Raw genomic sequence first — 25,692 nt, 5'->3', positions numbered from 1 at the left:
ATCCTAATTGGCCTAAATATCCACAACTCCAAATGACTTCCCTTCTCCAGCACTACAGATCAAGTTGGATGTAATGCAGAAGTTTTTGCTATAAGCAATGATCTAACACAAATCGTCCAGCTACCTACCCAAATTCCAAACAATTTCCTCCACCTTACCAATACCTTTTTTTTTAATTATGATGCAAGTTTTTTCACTTGGTTATACTATAAATTATAGATACCAAGAATATAATTTCTTGGCATCTATAATTTATAGTATAACCATAAAGTACTCAAATCATGTCATTGGGAAAAATCTTTGATAGTCCTGAAAAAAACTTTTAACATCTATCTCTAATCTAGAGTATTTTAGAAATAAGATGTATTACCTTTTGGCTACTTGTATATGGAAATATGATTTCTGCATTAGTTCAACCTTGGAATCACTTCAGGGTCTGGCTCCCACTGATATGCTTTTGTGCTGAAGTGGTTGCTTTCCCTGAGATATGAGTAGCTCTGCTCAGTGGTGGGGGTGAGCCTGTCACTGAGTGGAACTACCACTGAGTTAAATGATCCTTTGGATCACTCATTCTTGGGTGATCTGAGGAATCATACAAGTTTTTTGAGAGGTACCCCCTGCACTTAAACATACCTCAATAAAGGTCATTAAATGGATGTACTTTAACATTGAAGATTCAATCTGTGACATCTGTTACCGATTGGAAACAGTAGAACATGCATTCTACAGCTGCCCTCTTGCCCTGTGTATTTGAAATAGATTATGTAATGTGTTGGGCATTCTATTACTTACAACAAAACAGGGTTTTTTTTTTGCAGTTCCCACCACCTGTCAGCAATGGGAAGAGAATTTTGATTTTTATAATTAATGAATTAAAATACCATTTATGGAATGTTAGAAACAAACATGGATTTGAAAACCAGCAATATGACATCCAAATGCTTTATAATATTGTATTATGGAATATTTTATTGTTCAGTGAAATGATTTTTGTATTTAGAAAGAAGCATTTTAGGAGATATCAAATTTTTGAATAGATGGTGTAGACCACCCACATTATGCAATATTCACCAGGGGAAGATCAAATTCTTCCTATTCTTGCTATGAGAGGTTTTTTAAATAGTTCCATCCTCTTAATTCAATGTGATCTAATAGTCAATTGCAGGGATGAGTGGAGAGCAATCCCAGAGAGAGAAAGCAAACTCAAGGCAATTAACTCAGATAAGGCTAACCACCTGGGTATCAGTCCTCTTTGAGCTTTAGTTTCAATTGGCCTTTTGGTTGTTCATCTATATGAGATTGGTGAAAAAGGAAAACTGATAGCCTTTGGCTATATAATGATATAAAAAAGCCGAGGCCTTTTCTCTATCTCTCATACTACCTATTTGTCTTTTCTTACTCTTAGGAGTAAGAAAAGACAGATAGGTAGGAGTATTATCAGGCACCCTTGCACCCCTATACTAACTACCCTAGGCTTAATAGAGTAGTTAGTATAGGCGATGATCACCCCCTTTACTTTTTCACCTCAATAAAGTCTGAAATTGGTCTGAGTAGTGACCCTTCCAACAATGCACACACAGCATTATACATGTCCGTAAGGATGTGCGCTTTGCATTATGGGATATCAAGGCAAGTGATGTGAAGTCATTAGCCTCTATATACGAGCTGCCTAGTTGTGAAGTTACTTCATGCAAACTTTCTTTGCTTATACTTGGATAAAGAATTAAAGCATGAATATAATTTCTTGGCATTTATAATTTACTCTTTTTTTTTTTTTTTTTTTTTTTAACTAGTTCTCTTTCCAAACACACTGTAGAAATTACCTCTCCTTTTGGCAACTCGGAGCACAATCTAGTGCAAGTTTCCAGTCTCACATAATGCCCCTCCTCTGACCACATCAAATCGAGTGCCCTCTGGCATTACAAAAGGTACAAAGCGGGATGATCTCAGGAACTACTATTCTTTTCCATGGCATGCTTCTGTTCTTCTGACTGAGACATCTGCACTGAGCGAGTCACAGCACTCATCCTCAGTGGAATGAAGGCATTCATTCTTCATTACATCCAAAATTCCTCTCCACTTTCTAAGCCCTAGTTCAACAGATGTATGAAAGTAGTCGAAGAAAAAACCCAGCTACCTTGCATAAACAACCCAAGCTTCATCCTCAGCCTATGCAGAACCATGCAATAAATGTAAATCAACTATCAGCAAATTCAAATCCAACTTCATAAAAGCTACTAGCAGAAAACCTGTCTCTTGTCCAAACGATAGCCATGCCTTCTGCACCCTTGAAAAAAATATTAGACCATACGCAACTTCTGCTCACCTGTGCTCCTACCTCTCTCTCTCATCCAGATGGTACCACTGTTACATCACCCAAAGAAATGCTGACTTCCTAGTATCACTCTTTTCTTCTAACTCCTGAATAGGCGATGAAGGCAAATAACTTTCATGTCAGCAACTGAGTATAATGAGTCCTGCAACCTTTCGATATAAACACATAAGAAAATATTAAACAACCTGAACACTACAAAGTCATCTGATCCTGATAACACCTCTCCTATTGTACTCAAACGTTGTGCTCCAGAGCTAACACCCGTCTTCTATCCTATCTCATGGAAGCTAACATATATTCAATCCTTTTGAAAAATGGGCGACTACTATCCAGCTATTGACCAATTGTCATCACCGCAGTCCTCTCCAAAATGGAGAAAATTATCAATGGTCAACTTCTTCACTACCTAGATGATTGCCAGTTAATCAGCAACCAGCAGTATGGATTTGCCAATCCAGATCCACGACTGATATCTTAGTCTATGTCACTTACCACTAGACACATCATGGGGTGTCTAGGTAAGTCATCATTTCGGAGATACGTGCCTATTGCTCTTGTCATTTCCAAGGCTTTCAATCACATTTGGTGTCAAGACCTGTTTTGCAAATTGCCTTCTTTCAGTTTACCTGCAACTCTCTGTAACTGGGTAGCCAGCTTTCTCTCTGGTCATTCACTGAATATCATGGTGGATGGCACCCTCTCTTCAAGCTTTGCCATCAATGGAGTACCTCAGGGCTCCATTCTCTCACCTACCCTCTTTCTCTTATACATAAATGACCTACTCTCAATCACTACAAATCATATGAATAAGATTTGTAATGATTCATTTGTCAATGATTGCATTCTACATTCTTCCTACTCTTTTGACAAACCATGTAGTTCCCAGACACCCCTTATCTCAATGATCGCCTACAAACAGTGTCTGGAACACTGATCTCCATACCATCCTTCAGTGGGACAAGGATAACCAACTCACCTTCAATGCTGTCAAAACACATTCCTGCCTTTTATCATGAAAAAGGAATCTCAGCTCACCTTTTTTCATCCTCAGTAATGCACACACATCACCAGACAGGATGAACTCTCTCTCCTTGGGCTTAAAATTTACCTCCAAACTCTCTCTTTTCATCTTCATTACATCCAATCACATCAATAGGCCTCACATCTTCTAAAAACTAGGCATTCTTTTCTGCTCAAGAAGCTATTTTACATCCAGCCAGCTACTAACCCTATATAAATCTGCCTATCCTTAGAATACTGTATGTGAATTTGGGGTGGTGCATCTAAAACCTTAAAATTCTTGATGCTGTACAGAGGGAAAATTGGCACATAGATGACTCTTCTCTCACAGGCTCACTTTGACCTCTATCTCAGATGCAATGTTTCAGCTCTATATCTCTTCTACAGGTACTACTCTAATGAATTAGCAAACATCACTCCTCCACTTTGCTGTTTGGCCTGTTAAAGCAAGGGCAACTGCTAACATCCCATTACAGTACAAATACAAACTCATCAAACCTGCTTCTCCTCTTCCTGATTTATTCCATCTAACTCTGTCCTAAGGAATAGCCTTCCCCATTACATGTTTCCCAACAATTTCAACCTACACTCTAGAAAGAAAAACGTCAATAGGTTTCTTCTTTCTCAGCCTCTCTTCTTCCTCTCTCTGTTTGTAGAATTTTTCTTGCCAAACAAAATCACTTGAGTTCATAGTGAACTTAAAGAAGGCTGAAATATATGGAAGAAATTCAGCTTGAATAAGGTCTAAAATGTCTTTAAGTGGGACACTGGTGAACAGAGAAGTGATTACTCAGTGTGTTGGAGTGATATAGTATGGAAAAACCTCGCAACAAGGTTTTCCATACTATATTATACACTCAATGGACAAAACATTAGAGATACCTACTTAATAGTGTGCCGGTCCTCCTCTAGTGCAACAACAGCCTGTACTCTCTCCAAGACAATGACTTCACTAGATGCCAGAGGTAATTCCAGCCATGCCTACTGCAGTATTGTCCACAACTGTACCTTAGATGTCGGTCCTGTATACATGGATCTGATGTCTCACTCTATGCCATCCCAGAGATTCATCAGATTTAAATTTGAGGACCTTGGGACCAGTGGATGGTCCCAAATTCAGATGAGTGTTCGAGTCATGCCTGGGTGGTTGTGGTCCAGTGAGGGTGGTGCATTGTCCTGCGGAAACAGACCATCGGCTGCAGGATGTGCAAAGGCCATTGAAATGTGTAAGTGATTATCCAGCACATTCTGGTAGCTTGCAACATTTAAGGATCCTCTCGACACACTAATGGATAATCACCTCCTAATGTGTCACATGAGAAGGCTCCCAAAACCATCACAGAGCCGACCTGGCATGAGGGGGGGGGGGTCCATCCATGGTCTCATGCTGTTGACGCCACACCTATATTCTCCCGTCAGCTCAGTATAACTGATAACCTTTTTAAGGAGTCTGAAATTATTTGATCTGTGTATTGGTAGGATCATAGTTCAAGGGAAGGTAGGCTGAGCAATCTTTAAGCAAAGAGGCAAGTTTTAATGTGTAATTATGGTGGTTTAGAACAACTGTAACATTCCCCCTTATCAGGACAACCAACAATCAGAATATAAGAACTCCTGAATATAAGAACTACATCAGTTTCCACCACTACAGCCACTCAGGACTTGCTGCCCATGCTTTGGACCACCACCACAGGATATGCTGGAGGAAGGTCACTGTGCTCCATTGCAGAAAATATAAATAGAAAAGACTAATTCTCGAATCTGCCTCTGCCTTAAGAACCTATCCAAACTTCAACAAATTTGGTTGCATGAAACTGCCTCAAAATTTGGGAAGCTCTTATCCTCCATACTTCAGCCTGACAACTGATACTCATTTTGGTCCACTAAAAGGCACTAATAAGTCTTTAGGCATTTCCATTCCATTGACATGTTTCAGCCTTATTACTCAGTGCAATGCCTGCATGCACATATATTATACTGTGTTCCCTGATGATGGCAATTTGACTTTGCTCAATTATTGGAAGTATTAATTAAATTTATTTTAGTTAATATTAGTCTATTTTGCAATTTCTTTAAATAACTACAGTTATGAATAACCAATGTATATGCATTAACATCAGACTTATAATCCACAGGGGAAAGCATGGTTTTTATGAAGGGCAGGTCTTGCCTAAATCATTAACTCACTTTCTATAATAAAGTGACAAATTAGACAGAGCTATACTATATACTGCTGGAATTGATGGTGTTTCGCTGAAGTGCATTTCATATCAGCATTTTCCATAACATCCCTCAACATTATCAATCAGAAAGACATCATGCACATCAATGTTTTAATGAATTTTTCAATTTTTTTTTTTTTTTTTAAATATTATTCTAACACTTACATATAAGTCTGGCCAATGTATCCATCAATATTCAATATATTTTGACAAAGAGCACTGATTAACAGTCACTTAACTGATGATGTGTGGGGACAGGGATTAAGAGAGAAAGTATTTGTTGATGTTCTTTTGGAAAACTGAAGGTTGTAATCATCATCATCAAATTCCTGATATATATATATATACCTCTAGGGTTGTACAGGATATGATAGTACTACATGAAAAAGTACATCATTACTAACTTCCTATCTACAATTTTTCTCAAAATCAGTCTGTTACCTGTCAAGATTCCAACATTATCAGATCTCATATTTCTATCTTCTAAGGCACTTTTAACTGTATCAATCCACCTATATCTTGGTCTTCCTCTGGGTCTTTTTCCTACCAACCTGGCAGAGAACACTTGTTTAACTAATCTTTCATCTCGCATTCTGTTTAAGAGACCATACGACCTGAGATTAGCTCTGCTAATGCATTCCTGGATGCTGACAATGTCTAGTTCTTTCCTAATATTCTCATTTTTAATATGATATTGCCATTGATGCCATCTATTAATTCCCCCCTAATCTTTCTCAGGACTCTCATATCTGCAGTCTCTAGTCTTTGGTTAAGTGTTTTCCTTCTGATCCAGCTCTCAGATTCATAAGTTAAAATTAGTTTGAACACTGTCTTGTATACAGCTAATTTAGTGTTTTGGTTAATTTTTTTCTTATTCCATATAAATTTATTCAGTTGACTTCCTACTATACCAGCTTTGTTGATTATGTTGTCTATTTCCATATTTCACTTACCATCTTCACTAAAAATCGTGCCTAAGTAGCTGAAATATATTACTTGTTCTATAGGTTCTCCATTCACAATGCAGTTGATATTTTCAATGTTTCTGCCTATTTTCATTGTCTTTGTCTTTTTAATGCTTTAATGCTGACCTTCATACCATATCTATCACAACAGTTATTCAATTCAGTCAGGGAATCTTGCAGACTTGTAGCGGATTTATTTAGAAGTATAACATCGTCCGCATAAAGCAAAGAGATGACATTAACATCTCCAATTTTGATATCATGTTTAATACCACTTTCCTTCATAATGTGATCCATATAGATAATGAATAACAGAGGGGATAATGTATATCCTTGTCTGACACCAGATTTAACATTAAACCACCTTCCTGTACTTCCTTCAATTCTAACTGCTGACTTACAACTCAAATAAAGACTAAGAATTGCTTGATATAATCCCCCATTGACACCATATAACTGTAGCATATTGAATAGCTTCTCTCTTGACACCTTGTCATATGCCTTTTCCAGATCGACAAAACTTAAATACAGATCTTTGTTATATTCCCATGATTTCTCAACTATTTGTCGTAAAGTGAAGATCTGATCCTGACAGCCTCAATTTCGTCTGAATCCAGCTTGTTTTTTCTACTTCAAGCAATGAAACAAGCAGTGATGACAGCACCACTGTGCTCATCACTGCTTGTTTCATTTAGCAATTTCTCGAAGTAATTACTTCATACTTCAAGGATATCTTTTTCTGCAATTTTCATGTCACCTTTATCAACTTTAATTCCTTTTACAGCACTCTTAACTCCATTTCTGAGCTTTTTCAACCACCTCCAGAATATTTTGGCATCTTCTTGATATTTATTTTCTATATTCTTACCAAAGTCTTCTAATGACTTTTGCTTAGCTAGTTTTACACAGTGTTCAGCTTTCTTACATTTGTCTCTGTATTCTCTAAGAGCACAAGCTGACTTATTTGCCAGGAACTTTTCATATGCTTTCTTCTTTTCCTTCACTGCCTCTTTAACTTCCTGTGTCCACCATGGAGTTCTGATTTTTCTATCCTTACAGACAATCTCAGCACATGCCTCTCTGGCTGAATCAATCAGTTTTCTTCAAGACTTGCCACTGAATCTCCAAGGTTTGGTTACTGTTCTGAAACTCTTTCATTTTTTCTTCAATAATCTTTCTGTATTTAAGTCTAAAGTTCACATCTGAGAGCTGCTCAACTTTTATTCGTTTTAAAAACTTTCTTACATGTTCTTCTATTCAATATGAAATTCAATTTTATCCTGCTCAAGACTAAATGGTGATCACTTCCAATTTCAAATCCTCTGTACACTCTGGTGTCCTGCACCAGGGAGAAAACATCACTATCAACAATAACATAATCAATGAGACTTTTCTTATTCCTTGCCTCTTCTCTCCATGTGAATTTGTGCACATTTTTATGTTGGAACATTGTACAGCAATCCCTCGATTAGTGCACCTAATGCGTTCTTTAAAACAGGCACATTAATCGAAAACGCACTAATCGAATATAATAACCTATGGGAAAAAGTATAATTCGTTCCTCAAATTTCTTTTTTGAACCTTAATTTTTTTTGTAAAAGATTTAAAGTATGTCTCAGGGCTTAGTTAAAGGAAAACCATGAAGCTAAAGACAATAAAACATATTCAGAATATAAATTTTATTATTCTACTTCTTAACAAAGAATTGAGCTAACGTAGTTTGGCAGTAATTTTGTTTCTTTTTTTTTCATACAACCGACGGTATGGCCCTATTGCCTCTTCTACTCTTCTCCAAATTTTACTGCTTCTCTCTTCATCAGGGTCAGCCTCTAAGCATTGCTGCGTAGAAACTTCTATTGTATGAAAAATATTTTCAAATTGTTTCTGAAAATATTTTTCAGAAATCTCTTTTGGCTGACTATCAGTGGTTAAATTTTCTTCATATTCTTCGGGATCTTCCAGCTGTGCATCTAAATTTAGCAGGTCGGAATCACTCAATTCTTCAGAATGAGATTTAATTAACTCGTGGACGTTATCATTGAAGGGGAGAAAGAAATGAAGGAGGTACAAATTGGTAGCCAACATGCGAAATAACATGCTTTATATATAAACTTTTCTAACTGTTATACAAGCAAAATAGTTACCACTTTAAAAACTACAATGATCATAAAAGAGAAGTTAATATTCTGATGTGTAATAATAAACAACTCATCCCAGAATACGAATTGATTACCCTATTATCGGAATGGATTCTTCTTTTTGTGACATGTGCAGAAGTGTCGAAGGGTCTCGAATCTGTGGGTGTACTATAACAGATGATAAATTTTGGCGGTAAAAATTTGGAACATAGTGTACATGGAAGTACACTATGTTCCATTATATGTTCTGGTGAGTGATTTTTTAAAATAGTTAGACATAAAAATGTATAGATAGAAAAATTTTAAAATCTGTAACATTTATTTTTAAGATGTATATAGACGCAATAATCGAACTTGGATATCGAAAAAAAAATGACGCATTAATCGAAGAATTATTGTATTAGTAATAACCAGTCCATGTCCTGAGCAGAAATCCGACAGGTATTTGCCATTATTATTAGTTTTGCTCTTTTCTCCAAATTTTCCCAAAATATTTTTGTATGTCTAACAATCATTTCCTATTCTGCTATTTAGATCCCCAACAGGGACCAACTTAACTTTTCCTTTTTCATTGTGTCAGTTGCTTTCTCTAAAGCCTCAAAAAATTCATCCACTTCTACCTTAGTAGAACCTTCTGTGGGACCATAGACACAAAAAAGTCTCATTGTCCAGTTCCCCATTATGATATTTGCCCACATCACTCTACTTGAAATTGTCTGCCATTCAAGAAGATTAGCCTTGTATTTAGTGTTGAATACTATGGCTATACCTTCTTTTCCTTGATTGTCATTGCCTGAATATAACATTTTGTATTTATTGCTCAGAAAGATCTAACCAGTTTTTGCCTTTTTTTGTTTCAGTCACCCCTATTATGTCGATCTGGTACTTTTCCAATTCCTCAGTTAGCTCTATTTCTTTGGCATTCATGCTTCTTATGTTGATAGTACTGATCTTGAACTGTGGTGATGTTGAGTTGGGGTGGGTTTTAGGATTTGTTCCAGTAGCTGACTTTTTGCTGTTTGCCCTGGCAAAAACAACAGGGATCTTGTTTAACCAAGTGACGCCCCAGCCGGCAGGAAATTCTGTCATGCTGTACGATCATTTTTTATTTTGGTTTAAGCCAATAAGAATACAATTTGGTTGGCTAAATCCCAAATTGTCAGCCCCATCCTCGTTCGTTCAGTATCCAGGTAGATACCTAACAGGGTGCACCCCACGAAGGCTATGTGGAGGTCTCCTCTCAATTATATAGCTTTGACCCTTAAGCACCCCAGGTTGTAATCTTTGAGGGAAAATATTATGGGGAAGGCTATTCCAGAGAACACGAATGGAGGAGAAGCAGGTCTGGTAGGTTAACAGATATTGGAGGAATGTAGATGCCAGTGTCCATGGAAGTATATGTAGAAAAAATACTATGTGGAAACTGTTTGTGAGACAGTTGTTGGAGAGAAAATCGTGACAGGGATTGTCAGTCAATTGGCCAACAAAACTGCCCTCTTTTGGACAGCATTAAGAAATGCAAAAGCAATATTTTAATGTTAGTTAGATATGGTATTTGTACAGAATTAGCAGCTAGACAGTTGAAAAATAATGTCTTAAATGAGAAAAGAGGCCAAGTTTTTTTTTTTTTTTTTAGGCTTAAGCATATAAAAGTGATACATTTGTATTCAGAAAAGCTAGAGGTAAGTAAGAGGTATTTTCTGTGAGAAAAAAAAATACTGTGTTTTCGGAAGCATTCAAGGTGTTATCAAACCACACCCCCTACGAAGGATGGCATGTAGATCTGCATTTTGACTGCAGAAGATCTTAAAGTCTGGGATGTTTCAGTGTTGCAATGCTTATCATATAAATAGGAAGAATGGAGAGTGCCATAAGCAAGACTATGGCTAGGGTTTGAGGTAAGTGAGATAAGATCATTTACATATGTGAGAAACAGGATAGGTGATAAGTCCTGAGGAATACCAGCATTAAAAGAGAAATTCGAAGAGAGAACACAATCATGTGTTCTTTAGACACGGTAAAAACTCACAGGTTCTACTATATAAGCATTTCTCAAATTTTATATAGTTAGGGAACAGCTTTTTTCAGTACAATTTTCTGTGGATCATATCACATTATACATACTTGTATCCACATATATATGAAGTTTAGTGAATTAAAAATATGGATTTGTAAATACAAGTAAAATATTGGATATTTTTACTGGTATGTGATATTATTTAAGGCAGAGGTCAGCAACCTTTTCAGACTCGTGGGCCACATTTAATTTTTATTTTTAATAATCAGGCCACAGGCATTTAATTAAGAGAAAATAGTGGGTGAAAAAAATACTTAAGTTATCAATTTTTATTATATCAATCTTAAAAAACACAGAAATATTTAAAGTACGAGATAAAGTACAACATGCTCGTAATGACATCAGATATTATATTCTTTCATAACAGCAACACTTTTATGACAAATAAGACAAAGGGGCTTACCCCAATTTTCAATAAAGAAGTACTTGCTGTTGAATTCATCATTAAACCTTCCTTCATCTGCAATTTAACGTTTTCTTTATCCCATTTTTGAAATTATTTTTAACAAATATATATCCTCTGAAAATAATAGTCAATGTTATTGAATTATATTAAAAGACGAACCAGAGAACGTGACTGCAAAAGTGTGTCAAAATCTTGGTTGTCGTTGGACGAAATCGCCTTTGTTATTTCCACTCATGACTACCACGGCTGACTCGTGCCAAGTTGCATGGCAATATCACGAAGTATAGGTATAAAATTATTTTTAATTTATTATTCATATTATAAAATGTATTATTTAAATAATTCAACATATGGGCTACATGCCATGTAAGTATGGTCAACCTTTTATTGACCATACTTGTCGCCGACCCCCTGATTTAATGTAACAGGTCACTAAGGTAACTAAGTACCATTATCTGTGGAAAGGCACTTAGAGTGGACCTGAAAAAATTCACATACCAGATTTCCATTTTTATGTTTCTAAGAACCAGTTCTGGACCACACTTTGGGAAATGTTGCATTAGAGTAGAAACCTATTACAAATCTAATAAATAATGCTGTTCACTCAAGATATCCAGTAAGTTATTTTTCATGTAAGTTTGAAGTTAACAAAAAAAAAAAAAAAAAAAAAACTGAACTTAAAAACTTATATTTTAAATTCTATTTCATACATCTGCTGTATGAATAATGTTTACAGATACAAATAAGGAATAAAGTAATTATTCCTTATTTGTATATAATAAAATTTTTATATAATTTTTTATATTTTTTATAAATAATAAAATAACACGTAAAAAACCACAGTGATATCTTTAATTAGTAAAGGACATATATTTGGTACTAAAATTAATAGTACATCTTCAGTGTCTGTAACAGTAATAGGAATGGAATACAGGCAAAACGTTCGGTGGATCACCTATTAAAATACAATTATTACCACATGCTAGGAAATAACAGAAATAACAAATTTAATTTATTAAGATAAAATGTTTCTTTACATAAGATAAAAGTCTCCCAGATCTTTGAGAGAGACATACAGTCATTTCTATTTAAATTCTGTGGTTTTTCACTGTGGTTTTTTATGTGTTACTTTATTATTTAATTACTATGCCACAGGTTCCACTAAAATTATAATTTTTATATAAATTTTTATATTTAAATAATTATTATATAACTAAAATTATATAATAAGTATTTAAATTTACCATCATTAGAAATGGAACTGTCAGACAAATCGAGATTTTTTGCAGGCACTGGAGGTGGTTCTTGAATACTAGAATAAGATAGGCCATCATTTAAGGCTATATCACAAGCAGCACTTGAAGGATTATTATAAGTGGATGTCCCTTCTGATACTTCAATGGGTGGACAGTTTCCTTGATCATGTATATTATTTTCCACAGAAGTTTCTGATGCAGAAAATACTGCATTAGAAATGGAAGGTGCATAGTCAGTGCTAGCAGTTATCTATAAAAAAAAGTTTTTCTTTAAAGCAGCAATCAGCTTAAGAATGCAGACAGAATATACATTATCCACAACAAACTTCTGATTATTAGGAGAAAAAATTGTAATTAGAAAATTTGCATATATTAGTGATTTATAAAATCAATTACATATAAGTCTACATTCTATAACTTAGTAATTATAAAGTTAGCTCTGCCTTCATTACTTAGTGGACTTAATGACTATTAAGGTGTATTTCATAGTTAGGTATCAGAGCCATGATGATCACTGCTATTTGTCTTTTGTTTGATGCTGGTGGATGCATGAAAAAAAAAAATAATTTCTTCTGTTCAACTTTGACATGATTTATCTATTTTTGTTTGAGATTAAAGAAATGAAAAAAAGCAAATGTTAAGACTGATTTGCAGCTATAGCCAGCATCAGTCCAAGACAGAGGCTATACAGACCAATGCCTACTACAGAAACATGTAAACACAGAATCATTTATTAATTTTAAATGCCAAATATTGTAGAAAGAATAGCTGAATCCATCAATGAAACAACAAATGGGTAGCTGTTCAAGATAAAGTGCTATACACTAAAAATGACAATTAGAAAGACTGCTCAAGTGAAACTTCAACAGAATGAAGTTTAATACATGAAATTTGTAAGTTAATTACAGCTGCTTAGGATAAGAATTTCCTACACTTTCAGAATGGACAGACCATCATTTCAATTCATATTAGGACAAGACTTCCATCATCCTACTTTGAAATGTAATGATCTTATGCTAAGTGGCTGTAATTAGTTAACTTTTTTTTTTTTTCTGAAAAGTAGTTTGTATATTAAGCCTCATTTTGTCAAGTTTCCACCTGAACAGATTTCTTTCTGTTAAACTTTCCAGGTAGCAGGGTTTTTTCCTCCTGGAAACTCGGGTTTTTCATCCTGAGTATAGGCAAATTGGCAAAAAACTGTTGGTGGTGGTGATGAGTGGTACATGGAATTGATGGTAGTAGTGTCATTGTGTGTGTGTAGTGGGAGAATTGAGTAGAAGCATATTTCATATGCTGTATCCCCCCCCCCCCCATTAAATCCCATAATGAGTTCAAACCAGCAGATAAGCTTAAATAGTCGTTTTTTAAATAATGGACAGTTCACAACTGTTAAGGTGTGTCTGAAGAGGTTCAAAGTGGATGGAACTTACCATGACTTGCTTACTTTGTTGTTCAATCCATAGCAATTGTAATATAAATATCAAGACTGTCATAATAAAAACAGGAGCTATAAACAATACTGCCCACTGACTGAGCTTTCACAATAAGAAAATAATAGTAGTAATGTTATAAAGTACAATAATTCTACAAATCAATTGCAATAAGCAAACAAAAAAATGCTAACAATACACTATAAAGCAGTAGGGATCTTTCTAGAAATATATATGGATTCATTGATTGATTGATTTGGGATTTTATGGTGCAAGGACAGCAAACCAATACTGTGCCAGGGCACAGGTTACAACAGTACAAAGGGTGTTGATAGGTAAATAAATAAATAGTTATAAGGTGATAAATATGATAATCTCGGTACAATTTTTTTCACAAGTTCTCACTGAATGGAACCATACATCGTGCAGTTGATACGATCAACAGACAAACATGATTGTAAATCATGTTTATCAACAGATAAACATGGTGAAATTATCAAATGGTGGAATAGACACACAAGTTTGAGTCGTTGAGATTTTCTTAACTGTTACTTCTCAGCATAAGAGGATCTCAGAGTTAGTGTGGTGTTGGCTAACTTTCTTTTTGCATCCTGATATATTATTATTATTCAGGCCTCCACGGAGTCAAAAGACTCATCACTGGAGGTCCTTCCTTAGAAACACAAAGTCTATCAAGACTCCTCATCTAGGAGGTCCCTCCCAGAAAACGAAGTCTATCATACCACTCCTTAAACTCATTGACCGTTCTCGCTCTCACCACTCTATCAGGCAATGCATTCCATGGTTCAACCACCCCTCATTGCAAAGAAACCACTCCTCACCTTCTTGCTCACAGTTTCCTTTCATAACCTCCAAGGATGGTCCCTTATCATCACTCCTTCCTGCTGATCAACCAAGTGAAAGAACTTCCCATTGTCAACCCTGTAACCACCTCTCAACAGCTTAAAGAGTCTCAATCATTATCATCTCTCCTTCTATCCACCAAACTCTGCAGTCCACATTCCCTCAGCCAATCCTCATAACTAACATTGTACAGTCCTGAAACCATCTTTGTTATCTGCCATTGTACCCTTTCCACAGTTAATTTATCCCCTTCAAATCCTAGGGACAAAATCTGAGAGCAACAGTCTAAGGTGGTCTGATCAGAGTCTTATACATGGGAATGATAACTCTTATCTCTGCAGGTCAGTGTCCTCATTATTGCAGCAATCTTATGTGTTACCTTCACCACCTTTGCAATATCTCCCCCTAAATTTCAGGTTTCTATCAATCAACCCCAGATCTCGTTTCCCCTACTTCCTCCAGTATAGCTCCTCCTATAGAGTATGCAGCATCCCAAACCTCAAGAATTTACATTTTGCTGCATTAAACCGACACCCCATTCATTTGCCAATCTGTCTAGCTTATTCAAATCCTCTTACAGGGCTACCACATCTGCACTATTACTAATAACCCTTCCCAGCTTCACATCATCAGCAAACAAACTGAATATCCACCTGCAATCCACTGACAATGTCATTGATATAAAGGTTACACAATATAGGTCCCAGTACTGAGCCCTGTGGAATCCCACTTGTAACCCTCTGCCTCCTTGATATTACCCCACCATTCACAACTCTGTGATACCTATCAGACAGCCAATCCTGAATCCAGACCCATGTGCTGCAACTTAAATATCAGCTTATCATGTGGCACCCAGTCAAATGCCTTCGCTAAGTCCAAGAAAATGGCAGAATATGCCTTTCCCTCATCTACTGCTCTTGTAACTTTATTATAAAAGGCTGGCACACAGCTAAAAAACCCCCTAGGATTTTCTTTGGATCTTAGGGCCAATCTCTTCTCATATTCCAGTTTCGCCTTCCTTACCATACTAGTCGCTCTCCTGGCCTGTGTCATATATTCTTCATGCATCTTCTCTTCGCCTGTCTCCTTATATTTCTTCCATAGCCTCTTTTTTGCATGCAGTTCCTCATCCACTTCACTCCAAATTGTGTCCTCTTCTTCACTTGCGGAATACAGCTTACTATTGCTACTAACAAATATTCCTTCACAATTTCCCAAGCACTAATGATATCTCACCTATCCAATTCCTCCTTCTATGGAACTGTACCAAATTGATATGTAAGATTATTACAATCACCTGCCTTATAATTCAACATACGTTCCCATCTCTTGAGATACTCTTGCATGTCTATTCATCTTCCAAGTCAAAACCATATGGTCACTCTCTCCAACTGGTGAGAGAGAGATGTCATCTCAGTTATTATCAACTCTTTTGATGCTATGACCAAATCCAAACTCTTGAACCTCTTGTTCCCTCTATTACATGTTGCCTAAGACATTTGTCCCTCAAGAATTCTAGAAATTCCATTCCCTTATTGCTACATGGATCTTCCTCTCTCCAATTTATACTGTTGTAGTTAAAATCTCCCATAGCAATCATTCTTCTTCCACTTGCCAAACTCAACTGTCTAAACATCTCCTGGTCCCCACCCTCTGTGCACCTTGGTCTGTAGCAACACTGCACTAAATACCCTGTCTTTCCTACCTCTACCTCACACCATATGCTTTCAAAATCATTAGTGTCAATGCCTTCCAAAGGCCCCACTCTTAGAGGATATAAGTCGTCACTTATCATAAGCAGTACTCCATACCACACTTTCCCTTCCTATCCTGCCGCAAAATGCTGTACCCAGCTACTTCTATTCCTGTTATTATATCCTCTTCTGTCAACCACGTTTCAGTGATCCAAATAATCTTTGGTCAGGCTGATGCCATCAGTGCCACCAATTCCTCTCCCTTATTCCGAATACTCCTGGCATTAAAAGCATAGAAATGCCACTGTTTCTGTAATCAGTGTTTTAATTAATCCATTGTTTTAATTTTTTGTATTTCTTTCTCATCTTTCCACTCCTGATATGCATGGGAATAACTGGATGATCTCGCTGAAAGTTTACACATTTAGTTTTCTTGGCAGAGCAAGATTGGTCATCATACTCTCTTCTGCCACACTGGACACAGGTGGCAGAGCCAAGACAGGAAGTTTGGACATATCTGTATTTCTGGCATTTGAAGCATCTTAGTGAATTAGAGATGTATAGTCTAAGAGGACAACTGAAATCCCCTGCTTTAACAAGCTTACTAGTATCAAATGTAAGAATGATGTTTCTGGTTAGAAACAAATGACCATCTATGGATCAGGATGCACCTCATACCTGTCACACCTGATCTTTCAGCTCTGAACATATCTCCTCATCAGGAACATTTAGGAGATCCCATTCTGAGATAACTCCTCTATGGAAATTGATATTGACACGTTTCTACAAATACATCACCGGAATGTATTAACTGTTTTGGGAGAACCTGCCAGTCCTTCTAGACCCTACTGAATGAATAAAGGTGACATTTTGTGCTCAAGTGTTTTTTTTTGTTCAACATCAGAGCTCTACCCACCACAGCAAGCCTTGGGCCCTGTTCCATGGGGAAGGAAACTTACAGCAACACCCCTGACCATTGCAGGGAAGCCCACAAACAGATTGATTCTGGTTGGGCCATCCAGGACTGCCCATCTTGTCTAAGCAGAGGCCAAAGTAGTGCAAGACTACCAGGATTGCCCTTTCTGAATGTCCACAGGTCGTAATGCACAGCAAACACGGCAGCAATGCATCGGATCCTAGTGTAGTAATCTGGAAGATAGGATGGTATAAAAGTCTCAGCAGAAATAGACCAAAGAATATATGAAGCAAAGGAAAGAAAAAGAGGAAGAATGAAAAGGGCCAACAAAGAAACAGTCACAATTGTAAAGTTCAAGCATAGTGAAATTATCAAATGTAGGAATTAACATACGAGTCTGAGTTGCTGTTGACATTTTCTGGGAGGTCTCCACCACAAACAGGTGCCTCACATAGAGGGACTAGAAATATTGAGCAGTCTGCCTGTTCATATGAGCTTAAATCTGACTGGTTACAATCAGGATAACATTGCTGCTGCTTCCTTCTTTCTCTCTTCTCTATCCATGCTATTAACCCTTAATTAGTCACACCTCTTTTTTTTTTGTCATAATTAGTCATATAAGGCATATTTTATGCCAAAATTAAAGAAATATAACATTAATTTCTCGCGAAATGTTTTTATTTATTATAAGGTTGATTATGGAGAGTAAAATGAAATAAACAAATCATTAATATTGCTTTAATTTTATATTAATTATTAAAATTTTTATTTAGTATTAATTTTCCATACAATTATTGCATCTTACTGAAGAATGCTCACTACAACAAAAGCTCAGACATTTTTCACATTTCAACCTTATTTTATGATCCTTCAATCTTGGACAAAATACAAAGTGGTGTCAGCAAATGTAATCATTGCAACTAGAACAAGAAAATATGCATAAAAGTACAAAAAAAAAAAAAAAAAAAAAAAAAATCAATTGAAGAATACATAAGTAGTGGCATGGGGTCAGAATATCAAAAATTACTCCTTACTCCAAACTCATTGATGGCTGGCACACAACTGATTCAGGGCGGGGGTAGCAAGAAACTCGGCTACTCGAAATTGCAACAAAAATCCATCATTGGTTTTGTCAGAAATTGAACTTGAATGACAAATGAGTCAAATAAACCCCATGCAATTAATTAAAAGTTAAGTGATGATGAATCATTATCCAATGAAAGTTTTTAAGATTCAGTATTATGAAGTTTGAAAGTCTCTAAAGAAAAATCAGATTATCTGTTTTTCATGAATAACTCGATAACTTACACTTACAAAATTTTTTGTTGCTCAGAACTACTAGTATTAGTAACCCTGACTCAGAAATGATTCTATATCAATCCTGTCAAGTGGCTAAAAAATAGCTAATTAAAAAAAAAATGTGCTGACTGACAGTGAAGTACAAATATTATTATTATTATTATTATTATGACACCTCCAGGGAGTCTAAAGAGGGAGAGTATGCCAACAGCATTGAACGATTGAACCCCTTCCAACTACTAACCGTGCTCAAACGTGCTTAACATTGTGAGCCATTAGTAGCAGAGGCTCTACCAATCGACCAACCTTTTCTGGCAAATATTACTTTAATGTACTGACAATAATTGTTTATTTGTTAACTATGTATCTAAAGGTACATTCTTGTAATATGTTTTTCCATTTTTTTAAAAATTTATTCTAAACCTACAGAGCTGTTGTTACTATCCCTAAATTTAAAAGGTGTTATATTTAAAAGGTATACTGAAACAAATTTACATAGTCACTCCCAAAGAAGGAAAGGAACTTAACATAAGATCCAATCCTATCCTAGTGACAAGAAATGTTCCACTATAAAAGCATAAGTTGAAGAAAATGACCATTAGTCATCTACCACCTGAAAGCTTATTATGAGTCTGAAGTGACTGTTACCATGTTTGTTCTTCAGAGCATGCTGAACATACTGTAGGGAACCAGGAGTCTTCCCTACTAGCTGATGAATAATCATTTGGCCGTATACTCTGCCAGATGATGCCTGGTAAGGACCTTAAGTATAGACTTATATAGGTGATATTGTCAAGCCATAATAGGTGCTCTCTGTATATGGGAAACATGTCCATGAGTATTCCCCCCCCCTCTCTCACACACACACACATTGCATGCCCCCAATCCTCCGCCATCACTAATTATGAAAAAAAAAAAAAAAAAAACCTCTTAGTGTTGTCTACACATGGCAAGTAAACTACAGGTTTTGCACCATATGCAAGGTTAATATATAAAAATAAAATAAAATTTAAAAAAAAAAAAAGCAGGGATGCAAGAGAGAAAGATTTTAATTTACATTTAAACTTTTTGCAGATTTTTTTTATGTATTCTCAATGTGCTGGAAGAGGTTCTTTTATAGTGGAGCATCTGCGATCTCAACTAAAATCTTGAATCTTTCTTAGACATATTAGAACAAAATGTGATCAAAAAGCAGAAATAGCTAAAAGCTTCATGACCAACTATTGCAGATATCACCAGACTGACACTAGATGTTCATCAAGATAAGACACACTAGATTTACTAGTATAGTGTTAATGAACCAGTGATATATTGATATTCAAAATATTAATAAATTTGTATAATTCAAAAACTAGAATTCATTTTGTCTTGTTATAACTATATGTTGTTCTTATTTTTAATACTGTATTATATTAAGTGTTTTTGATTATAATTGTGAAGCAGTGCAATCTGACAATTAAGCTAATGGTTACATGAGAGGTGATAAAATCAAATTTGATAACTGCCAAAAATTAATTATTATTACTGCATGGGTAACTAGAGTCCAATTTGGCAGACTACATGGAGTGGACTATCCACATAATATCTATCATATGCCTTTCCTTGAGCACATTCACTGACAAAGCATCTCAAGTGACCACGTTCTTACTCAATTTCCAGGGAAGACTCTTTGTTCTGTCTCCTGAAGCCATGTGCTGAAAAATTTTCTCTGTAACAATCCTTATAAAATAGAAAGGGGGATGGTAAATCCCTTTATGTTTCTACAGCCAGGTACGAAACTCAGATCGAAATCCATAGAGTTTCATGCCGAAAAAACTATTGGCGGGCCCAAGTGTAAATGATCACTTGAGTAGTACAACACCAGGGCAACTCCATTCAAAGGTGGAGCAAGCTCCATCACTAACTTTAATATTCTCTCATAATGTAAAACCCAGCTCCTAAAAGATGTATATATATTGTTTTACATTATGAGAAGAGGTCACTACCCAGACCGGTTTCAACCTTTTTTTTTTTGAGGTCTCATCAGTGAGCAGGTAGACCTGGAATATCAAGGTTTAAAGTGAACACGAACTTACATACCTCTACTATCAAATTGCCGAAGTGGTGTACTCCTATATTTATTGTTAATTACTAAGTTAATAAGCCGAAAGGCCATTTTACCGGCGAACATGCTAATAGAAAGGGGGATGGTAAATCCCTTTATGTTTCTACAGCCGGGTACGAAACTCGGATCGAAATCCATAGAGTTTCATGGCGAAAAAACTATCGGCAGGCCCAAGTGTAAATGATCACTTGGGTAGTACAACACCACGGCAACTCCATTCAAAGGCGGAGCAAGCTCAGTCACTAACTTTAATATTCTCTCATAATGTACCATCTCCCTTTCTATTAGCATGTTCGTCAGTAAAATGGCCTTTTGGCTTATTAACTTAGTAATTAACAATAAATATAGGAGTACACCACTTCGGCAATTCGATAGTAGAGATATGTAAGTTCGTGTTCACTTAAAACCTTGATATTCCAGGTCTACCTACTCACTGATGAGACCACAAAAAAGGTTGAAACTGGTCTGGGTAGTGACCTCTTCTCATAATGTAAAACAATATATATACATTTCTTAGGAGCTGGGTTTTACATTATGAGAGAATATTAAAGTTAGTGATGGAGCTGCCCTGGTGTTGTACTACCCAAGTGATCATTTACACTTGGGCCCGCCGATAGTTTTTTCGGCATGAAACTCTATGGATTTTGATCCGAGTTTCGTACCCGGCTGTAGAAACATAAAGGGATTTACCATCCCCCTTTCTATTAGCATGTTCGCCGGTAAAATGGCCTTTCGGCTTATTAACTTAGTAATCCTTATAAAACTCTAATGTTTCTATCACATTCTCTCTTTTCTACCTTCTGCAATCTACTAATTCTTAATCTATCCATGTAGAGAGCATTCCACAAACCACTCATCTTGATCACTTGCATCTGGATCATCTCCACCACTTCCTCATCCCCAAGAAACCCAGGGGATCTGACATATGCACAGTAATCCAATGGCACAGTATCAGTCTTATAAAAAGGGAATGATAACTTCTTTATCTCTGGCTTATTGGTGCTCTTCAATAATAAACTAATCCTACTAGCTATCTCAGTCACTTTTGCAATATGCCTTCTGAACTTCAAAATTTCACTATCTGCCAATATCACCGAGTCACTAGCTTCAATTTCCTTAAATACAAATGCATCAATGTAGTAAAAGCTTGTAATCTTATCATCTCAAAATGCATAACTTTACACTTTTCCATTTTTCCCATAAATATTGTCAGCCTATTTAAATCATTCAAGCTCTCCATTGCCTTGATTATCTATTATACTTTTACATCATAAACAATGCGATATTTCTCTTCGTATCAGTTTTTTTTTTTTTTGCTGGGTTACAAAGCATATGATATTTGACAAGACATTATATTATTGTTTAATCCTTTACCCAGTATGAGCAAACTAAGTTTGCATGCGAAGTATCTTCATGACTAGTCTACTTATATACAGAGACTGTTGACTTCACTTCACATCGATTGCTTTGGTATTCCATAATATAAATGGGGTACCAAGGCAATACATATCACTGATTTGCAAGAAGAATGATATAAATAAAAAAAAATAAATTTTTTGGGACATGAGTTTGAAAGTAGCTGAAACATGATAGTGCAATAATGAAATCCCTGATCTCTCTCCCTCTCTCACATAGTAATTCTCAGAAACCCACTTATGTCATTCTTTCAGTAAATATAATTCAAGGATTTCCTTTCAATTTCTGCAGATAACTCAAAAACACTTTTTTTTTTAAATTATGTAATTCTTCTCACAAATGTGTGATCTATAAACTATCTTTCTGATATAGTTGGGGAAAAAAAAAGAAAAAAAAAAAGCAAGTGTCATTTTCACTGTTGACTTCACAGAGAAAAGTTCAAAATCATGCACCACAAGGAAGGGTGAGCACTACCAGTTCAGGTCTGTGCGGTTTTATGCTTATGCACAGACTGGCACTGTGCCATACACTTTCAAAACTAGATCTAACAGGACAGGGTGGGTAATCCTTATTCCCGTGGTATTCAATGTGCGTATACTGTATTTTTTTCTGCCAAGTTTGCCTATTTTGTTAGATGAAAAATATTGAAGTTTCTTGAAGAAAAAAAACCATTCCACTTCCATATTGAGACCAACTAATTTGCCTTCAGATGAAAAGCCCTATCAATGGTTCTCCAAATCCTAGATGGGAGGATTCACACTCCCATCTAGGATTTGGAGAATGAAGTGTTGAACAGTGAATTGAGGATTAGTTTTGAACAGGTGCATAATTATGATGAAGTAAGACTAAAAACAGAAAGTTATCCCTCATAAAAAACACATCTATATCTACTTCTCAGTCTGAAGTAGATTAAGAATCTACTTCAGACTGAGAAACCTCAGTTTCAAGGCAATACCAAAAAAAAAAAAAAAAAAAGATTTGCAAGAAAAATGATATAAGTAATAAAAAATAAATTTTTCAGGGCACGAGAATGCTAATGCTAGTAGTAATCTCAGACTTCCCTTATGTATTACTATAAAAATCTAAGAAATTTAGAGTACTAAACTTTTTACACATAAGAGAGTGCATAGATGTACCAAAACTTTGTTGAATTGGTTCAACAATATGTTTGTACTAGCAGTAAAGTTACATCTCAGCGACAAAGGTCTACGCAAAAACAATGTTAGTGCTTGATAATGCATCCTATCAACAATCAAAAAATCTCATGAAAATATAATTTGCCAATTCTTTCAGCAAACATCAATTATTTTAGTCAATGGATCAAGGAATGACAGAAAGCTTAAAAATCAGCATTTACAAAAAAAAGTTTCAACTGGAATTTCATGTGTACAAATAGATGCTAATGTTCAAGTTTTTTTTTTTTTTTTGGAAAAAAACTTGAACACCAGCTTGAACTTGAAGTGGACTTGTTCGCACCCCCTCTGCTAATCACATTTCCCATCTACATAAGATAAGATGACTAATGCAGACTGTGTCCTCTCTCTTAGTAACTGGAGGTGACTAATTATAAAGATAATGAATTGGTGATGCTAATGATTTTTGGGTTATTTTTGATTTTATGTTACAGACTGCACATAGTTTATAATGACAATTTCAGGTTAAATGACATCAATTTATACTAATGTAACATTTTGAAATGTAAACATTAATTTTACATTTTCATTTTTATAATTTCATATTTTTTTTTCTTATGTTTTTCATTACTGTATGCATTTGTATTTTTCCATGTTGCATTGTTCTTTATGTCTATTCTTGCCAATCCTTGGTGTTCTGTCATCAATCTCCCCACGCCCCAATTCACTATCATAAACGGACTCACTATGTGAATTACTGCTAGCAATGGACAATACAGATGTAGAAAGGGAATTCCTAAATGATACAGAAATTGTAGCCTGGTGCGATAAACTTTCTAATACTCATGATCTTTTGTCTTCTGTTATAAAACTATCAGGAAGCAGATTTAATGCAAATTTTATTACTGCATATTTGCAATCACAGCAACTATTTAGTAATAAAATTTATTAAAGCAAAAAGAAATTACAGATAGCTCCTGCCTTTAAGAACTAATTTGTTCCTAGTATGCACTCATAAAGTAAAATATTCAAAGCAGAAATTTATTTCCTATAGGCATGTTAAAAACAGGAGTTACATTCTCGATAATGAAATTTAATCAGTGATGTTAAAACAATTTATGCTTCATCTAAAGAAATGAAAACAGAGCCTTTAAAATCTAGCAAATTATAAGAGTTGTTTGTTTCCAAGACAGTTCTTCATGCATAAGCATTTTTTAAATTTCTCTTATGACTCAAAAGTTGCAACTGCTCTCCCCCCCCCTTTCTATGTATTAAAAAGGTTTGTCAAGCCTCTTGAGAGTGAAGGAATGAACAGGAGTTTTAGCTGTTAACACTCTTTGCCCTCAACTTTTTTCACATTTTGTCATATCAAAGGAGGTCTACATATTTGTAAGATCACTGTGTGCTTGAAGTAAATCACCAATTGGAGAACCCTCAAGCTGCAATTAGTTAACAACTATTAATGACCACTTCTGTTTTCATTCTGTATGATCTCTGCTGGTATCTACCAGATTGTATGTACAGCATTGTATAACTTTATGGATATTTAGCATTTAGTGAGAATGATACTCTCAATGACATACCAATCTCATTACAGGGAACCAAGACCCTCCCCATTCTAGTGTACAGCTTTAAAACAGTTCCACAAGCCAGCTGATGGATAATACACAGGTCCAAAACAGTTAGTATTGAATCTGAAGGTTTCCTGATCAGCTAGCATCAAATCCTGCAGCCATGTATATTGCCAGTTCGTGACTGGAGGGAGACCAAATACTGTGGCTGCAAGTGAAACTGTCGAGGCCATGTATGGAAAGGAGACAGAGTTCTCTCTGTGTAGGCAGTATGTTTGCAAGTCTTTCACCTCTCACTGCATGCACCACTTCCTCTTTATCTCTTCCTCACCAAAAACAAATGAACCCCAACCCAAAGAAATGTGATTTTACTGAGGATCTCAAAAATTCTCCTACAAAAAATAGTTTAAAAAAATTTATTAAAAAAAAATCCAACCAAAAGAATTGTAAAAAAAACAACAACAAAATCCAACCAAATAACCAGCCAAAATTAATTCTTAACAAAAAAAGTTTCAACATCCACTTCAACATCCATGGCCTAAAACAGCAATATAAACAATGTGCACTACAACCTACAGCCATCTAAACCAGGAGTACCATTCCTATTAGAACCCCAACTGGCAATCCCAATAGCCACTGTCCACCTCAACTACACATTACACAACTCTTTCCACTACAAGGGCAGTACTTGTGTATTCATCAAAATCTACATACCAGGCCAGAGACTGCACATCCTTGAATCCCGCTGTTTGATCTGCTTTGGCTCAAAATTTTTCTACGAAATCAGCCTGCCCTTTTCATATACTCTCTCTATCACTCTCCAAACTCAATCACTTTACCTCTTCA

General features: G+C 35.8%; 1 protein-coding gene across 3 annotated transcripts in view; it reads right to left on the bottom strand.

The window, feature by feature from the left end:
- Positions 1–25,692, bottom strand: part of LOC150107486 (uncharacterized) — a 156,935-nt gene that overhangs the window by 80,232 nt on the left and 51,011 nt on the right. For all 3 annotated transcript variants that reach the window (XM_090391333.1, XM_090391336.1, XM_090391335.1), the window contains exon 6: positions 12,408–12,669. In XM_090391333.1, the coding sequence (XP_090247459.1) occupies positions 12,408–12,669 (262 nt within the window). The remainder of the gene's footprint in view (positions 1–12,407; positions 12,670–25,692) is intronic.

This window comes from Typopeltis vanoorti, chromosome 4 (genome assembly GCF_054136105.1).
Source record: "Typopeltis vanoorti isolate ZY-2024b chromosome 4, IOZ_Tvanoo_1.0, whole genome shotgun sequence".
In the NCBI taxonomy this organism is placed as follows: Eukaryota; Metazoa; Arthropoda; class Arachnida; order Uropygi; family Thelyphonidae; genus Typopeltis; species Typopeltis vanoorti.
This window is presented reverse-complemented; position numbering and strand designations above follow the sequence as displayed.